A 6,824-nucleotide genomic window follows, 5' to 3' on the forward strand; every position below is an offset into this window, starting at 1 on the left:
TTATATAAGTCAAAAAAAAAAAAACTCTTATCAAAATCTTTTGTAAAATCAATAATTATCTATAGAATCTTTCTATTCAAACATTTAATACTCATTGTTACAGTTTTGTTAAAGCTAAATAACACAATAATCAATTCAAATCAATAATCAGAAACACCCTAATCTCCCTCAAACATTTTACATATAAAATAGTTAAAAAGTTTAGAAACAAAAATAAATGGATATTTAATTTGTCAAAAGCTAATATAGGTACTAAAGGTTTTCTAGTTCAGTTGCATCAAATGTTTGTTCTATCTTTTTGAAATCAAGGGCAAATCCCACAGTGAACATAAATGAATTTAATAAATAGATTAGATTTTCATTAAAAAAAAAAAGAGAAGCTAATTATGGGTATTTCTAAATACTAAATAAGTAAATAGCGTCCACTTAGCCCATTTATCTCCAATTCTCCACAACTTGCCCACGTTTTTTTTATTTTAAAAGCAACGAAAATAAAAATATATATAATAAATATATAAAGTAAAAAAGATATGGAAGTGAAAGCTTTGAAACCATTGGCTTTTGCCTCCTGTTTTTAATCACCCCATGCTGAGAAGCTGTTTCACTCTCTCTATTGTCTGTGTGCTTGTCATTTCTATTTATATCCTGCTTCTAGTATTTTCATTTTTCATCAACCACTTGTGCAACAAACATACTTTCCATTCAAACAAAACACCTACTTCATCTAAGTATTAAACATCTACAAGATCATTTAACCATGAGTTTCAGAAGCAGAGCATGGATGGTGGCCGGAGCTGTCGGAGTGGTGGAAGCCCTCAAAGATCAAGGCTTTGCACGATGGAACACCACCATCAGGACCATCCACCACCACGCCAAGTCCAATCTCCGATCAATCGCCCAGGCCAAAATCTTGACTTCGCCGGCGGCTATGGCTTCTAGCAGAGACGTGGAAGAGAAGGCGAAACAATCAGAAGAATCATTGAGAAAAGTAATGTACTTGAGTTGTTGGGGTCCTAATTAATCATTCATTTGGTACATGATGCGAGAAAGGTTATACATCGAGATTCAAAGTGTCTGGAGATTTTTCAAACAAACAAGTCGATGAAGGGTTTAGTCGGTGGAATTGCTCAATAAAGAGCATCCACCACCATGAGATCGACGTCCAAACTTGGGAAAAATTCGAGTCCACATCGCCATTTGTTTGATGAGTTCGAGTTTGTATTAGTTAACATCAAAACTCTGATAGAAAGGTGGATAGAAATATATTGTTGAGAGATGCTTGTTGATGTACACATTTACCCTCTTTTCCACAAGTACAAATACACTAGTTTATCAATTATCATATATACCCTATATATTGTTTCATATTTATAATATTTGTGATATGGGTACATACTCAATACTCAATCCATTACCCAACACGAAAAATAATCCACGAATAAATTGCGAAATCAGAAATATTCAAAACAGATTTGAAGATTGGACTATATATATTTTAGTAAAAAGGTTACTCATAAACATTGAAGAAAAGGCTAAAACCACATTATCATCTACGTCGATATCAACCCACGACTCTTGAAAGACACAAATGTAGATTGGTGTGATTCTGTACCCTATAAAAAATTACTAGGTATTCTACGTGGCACCAATGCATAAAATTCAAGAAACCTGTTGGCAGCTTATTGGTTGCGATCGATCATGACTCACCCCCAGATTCATCACTCCAAGAAGGCCACATGAATGCATCTGGCTATGCTACTCATGTGCTGCTCCCTCAAAACCATCATATTTTAACCCCCAAGCCACACCCCAACTCTAAATAAATAACTCTTCCCTCATCTCTTCGTTTCATCAGAAAATCGCAACACTAGGAGTCTACAACTCATAACCAGAATCCATAGTTTCTCGCTCACAAAATGACTTCTGTAAACCGTGTATGGATGGCCGGCGCCGGCGTAGCTGTTGCAAATGGACATACAGATCAAGGCTACAAACTTAAATCCCTCCTCATCAACTCCTTCCGCCATGGCAAGAAGGCCTTCACCTCCGATTTCAATCTTTGTTCTGGACCATTTTAAATCCATACATTGTTCCTAAGCCTAGACTTGTTTTTGGGAAACAAACCTCCTTTTATATTCTTTATCCACCAGCAAGACACTTAGTTTTGTCAGATAGGAAATGCTTATTCTTATCACGGGGTGTTCTAAAACCGGGTGAAGATTAAGGGACAAAATTAATAGATTATATATCTTATTATTTAATATAAGTACAAGAATATATAAAAACGAAAAATAAATAAATAGTTAATTATCATAAAAGAACTCTCTACTACAACAAAAGGACATCATAGACGGCCAAAACTATCTGTAATCCATGGCTAATAGGGTTTACCGACGGATTGCAACAGACCCAAATGCATAGGTATATTCTTCTCTGTAATTGTTTGTGACGGATTTTCGAGGACGCCAAATTTTAACAAAATTTCCAGTCAATAATTAGTAACAATTATCGATAGAAATATTTTTGCAACGGATTTCCAACAGAAGGTGTTTACAACAAATTATTGACAAAATATCTCGTTTACGGATTACCGACGGAATATCAAAATACCCACTAATGGATTACCGACAGATTGCATGTGACGGATTACCTACGGATTTTAGCATAATAATAATAATAATTTATATAAATTCATGAAATCCATATTTTAAAACCAACAAATATAATAGTAAAAAAGTTCCAATATTAGACATACATTAAATCCATAAATTTCATATCAATATTCGGCATTAAATGCGTAATATTAAAAAAATAGCAGCAATCTACTTTTTAAGAAGGCATCCAAAGTTTCATAATAGTTCTTAGGACTTTAACAAGTGATGAAGCATATCCTTCCTGATTAGCTTGTGGATTCCACACGAGAGTTGTTAGCCGGAGAGATATTTATATATTGTCAAATACCATAAATGTTTTCCAATGCTGAAAATAAAGAGGACTGAAAAAAGTAAAAATGAATAATTTTAATGAGTTAATGTGATAAATAGCAACATAATTTATTGAAATTCTTAATTATATTTACATACTTTAAACTCTAATTATATTAGGAAACCATTTTTGATTTTTTCACGATTATACAACATACTTTAAGTTTTTACTCATAATAGTAGCCTATTTTCAATAGTAATAGCAATGTAATTTGTCATATCTCCCGATTACAACTTACAAGATCATTCAGGGTCATGGTTTTTATAATCACAAACAAAATGAAAGTAGATTGCTACTTATAATGTATGATGCCATAATCAAGAACTTTGACAAAGTACGTTGCTATTTCTCATAATTATCCTTTAAAAACATGTCAAAATTATTTCAATATTATGGGATAAACATGCATAATCGGGTGGTTTATCGCTTCGAGTGAATTGCTTCATAAGCTCTACCATTTATCCATGAAGACGACTTTCCATATTCTCTCGTAACTTCACCACTTTTTCAAGATGGGCTTGCATCTCCTCCTGTTCCTTCATTTCCCTTTCTAGAATGCTCTCCAATTCATTTACCTAAAATATGTTCCAACAAACATATATAATTAGTATAAAATATAGAGAATGAAATATCAACATACTTATCCTTTATTAAACCAATATACATAATAGGAACGTACTTTACTATGTCTTGAAAGGGACAGATGCAGATTGGTGTGATTCTGTACCCTATAAAAAATTACAAACGTATTCTACGTGACAGAACCGGCACGATACCGGAAAGCGTAAACAGTGAATTTACGATAGAGTGAGATTTAGCCTTAATGATCTAAACGAAAGTCGTAGAATATGTTAAACTAAGAACATCGATAAAAAGAACGCCCAAATCTGACTTCGTATGAAGAAGTTATGATTTTTCGAAGTTTCGAGTTAGCAGTGTACAGCCCGAAATTCGAATATTAGATAGAGCGGTTTTTAGCCGACACGACCTAAACGAGAATCTAAGATCTCGTTTAGAGTAGCATAACGAGAAAAAGATGGGCGAAAACGGATGTCGGATGAAGAAGTTATGAGGATTTAACGTGCCAATCGTGTCCCGGCCCGTTAATAATATAAAATTTAAAATCGAGCCAAAATTTGCCGACGAAGTCTAAACAAAAGTTGTAGAATACGTTCCCACCTTCGCGTGGATATAAAGAACGTTGAAATCGGAGGTCGTACGCGAAAGTTACGAATTTTTAAAGTTGAAGTATGAAAATGCGAAACCTGGTGCGAGACTGATGACGTGGCGCGTTGTGGGCCGTTCGATGATGGTCTCAGATCTCGCTTCGGATCATGCCACGAAGCCTCGCCCTACGCCCCGCGTACGAGATCCGGAACGCCCCGCGTAACCTCGGTCTTATCCCTTCCGAAGTGGCTAACAGCTGGAGTCGATATGGCAGCCTTATCCGAGCCATTACGCCCAACGTAGGTCCGAGGTACGCCCAGCGTACCGAGGCCTCGCAGGCTATAAAAGGCAGCGAAGGCAGCCCTCATTTTCACACCAAAATCACTTCTCTCTCTAACTTCTTTCTCTCTCTACAACCCCAAACCACCCCTAAGCCCTAGATAAAACCCCTAGCACCCTAGGGAAGCCACGAGGCTCCCGGAGTCCCGAGAAAAAGGAGTTTTTCGGTTTCGAAACGCTGCTCCAATTAAGTCCCGGTTTTCGATAAAATTCGCTGTAAGTGTGCTACGCTTACGCAATTTTTAATATAGGTTTCAAATAATTATAGGAATGTTATTAAGTCCTTAAAATAATTATTTGGGCTATTATTATGAGTTATATTGAGTGTTATTAACGCTTAAATAATAATAATAATAGTCAGACAATTAATTTGTCGCGGTTATCGTTAGACTAAACCCTAGTGGTATCGATACTAGGTTTTATTGAAGGAATATCGTTTTGAGAGTATCGAAGCGTTGTCCGAGTGCTGAGACACCACCTAATCAGGTGAGTGCATAGTTACTTTCAGCTTACACATAGATATGAAGTATTTTATATAAATTACGTGCTATGTGTGCATATTATCTGAATACTTCCTATCTATGCTGGATGTACATTGTTATACATGTTTTCAATGATTTAAATTGTATATGTATTTTATATCTACGAAAATGTTGGGGTAAAACATGAGTAGATGTAATAGGTGAAGTGTGATAAAATGATGAGAGGCCTCGATGTTGATGTTGTTGATTCTGTCATCTAGCGGAGTATGGATGACGACCACAGACTCTTCTAGACAGTCTAGTGGAACACTAGCATGCTCGCAACCTGTAGGTGTTTGTGAACGATGTGTTCACCGGTGTACTCCATCCCCCACATGGTTGCCTTTAGGACATTTATTGCTGAGGAATCCCCTTAGCAGTAGTGTTCGTCCCGATGATAATCCTTAGGCTAGGTCCCTTATGATAGGTGTTTAGGGACGTAAAGTAAGGATAACGGGAACGGTTAATCGGGTTATTGTTGATTGATAAAATTAATAAACTTATTTATTGTGGGTTGAAAACCCTATGTGCTCACCAGGCTCCCAAGCCTGACCCACTCAGTTTCTTGTATTACAGGTAGTGGCGCATGAGCATAGATGTGATGTTTCGGACGAGGGATTACGGATATAGGCCTGTAGATATGAAATAATGTAGTAAGGCTTATATTGTACTGTTTATGCTTTTGATCTGTACGAACATGACATCCCAAGTCTTTTAATGAAATACATTTCTATGGAAATGCTTTTGATAAATCTTTATCATATTTTGTTTTGGGACAAATTCCGCAACACTTTCATTTAAAATGTAACTCTGGTTTTTAAACAAAGCATAAACAAACCGGTCTTTTCTGGCCGTGATTTTGGGGATGTCACAGTTGGTATCAGAGCATTAGTTTAAGCGAACTAGGAATTTGTAGGATTTCTAGACTTAAACTTAGAATGCTAAGCGATGATTGTGAGGTGTGAGCACTAGCTTATTTTAGGAATTGTGCCTAAAATGCTTTTATGTGCTAAATGCTTTGTGCATGATATGCTGTTAATTGTTTGGATCTATGGTCTGTTGCCGACCGGATCTGGAAACCTTATGTGTTTAGGATTCTAAACGTACGACTACGATATTAGAACTAGCATGTAAACGTTTCAGAGTGATAAGGACGATTTAAACGTCTATCCTAAATAAAGATCTAAATTCACCTTATTCGGTGTATAGATCAAGATGGCAAGGACCCGTAGCGGAAACGTGAACGCGAATGGAGATAGGAACCAACCCCTAGTGGTTCAGCAAATACCAGTTGTTGAAGAAGTTGCACCTGAGCTAGTTACCATGGCTGGAGTTCAAGCCATGATTCAGGCTATGCTAGCTGAACAAAGGGAAGAAATGAGACAGATGCTCCACGAAAATAGGGACTTAGCTACCATACATGTTGAACCAACGGAGCCGGTTCCCGAGCCATCTGAGGAAGGGAACTACAGCCGCCAAGTGAGTCAAGTAGGGACTCAAGGTGAGCAAAGGGATGGCCCAGAAGGGAGAAACAACAAGGATGGGCGGATGTACAAAAATTTCTTGGGTGCGAAACCACCAAGTCTCTCAGGATGCCCAAAGCCTGTTGAGATTATGGACTGGATCCCCGAGATGGAGATGATGTTTGAGAGCTGTGACTGCAGCGAGAAGCAGAAGACTGTCTTCGCTGTAAGACAATTGAAAAATGGAGTCTTGAGCTGGTGGAAGCTATTGGCAGATACAATGCCACGAGGAGAAGCTCTGAAAATGTCATGTGATGAGTTCTTGGAACAACTGAAGGCGCAGTACTGT

At 37.1% G+C, this 6,824-nt stretch overlaps 1 protein-coding gene across 1 annotated transcript; it reads left to right on the plus strand.

Annotated features, from left to right (window-relative positions):
- The first annotated feature begins 636 nt into the window (after positions 1–636).
- On the plus strand, positions 637–1,344 carry LOC145092300 (uncharacterized). Its single transcript, XM_079030226.1, has one exon. The coding sequence runs from the start codon at positions 758–760 to the stop codon at positions 1,019–1,021; it is 264 nt and encodes an 87-aa protein (XP_078886352.1). The 5' UTR covers positions 637–757; the 3' UTR covers positions 1,022–1,344.
- Positions 1,345–6,824: the final 5,480 nt, after the last annotated feature.

Source organism: Lactuca serriola, chromosome 3 (genome assembly GCF_051521515.1).
Source record: "Lactuca serriola cultivar US96UC23 chromosome 3, Lser_US96UC23_V15, whole genome shotgun sequence".
NCBI classification, from domain to species: Eukaryota; Viridiplantae; Streptophyta; class Magnoliopsida; order Asterales; family Asteraceae; genus Lactuca; species Lactuca serriola.

Excerpts from the sequence above, each read along its gene's own strand:
- LOC145092300 (XM_079030226.1), top strand. The coding sequence starts at position 758 with ATGAGTTTCAGAAGCAGAGCATGGATGGTGGCCGGAGCTGTCGGAGTG.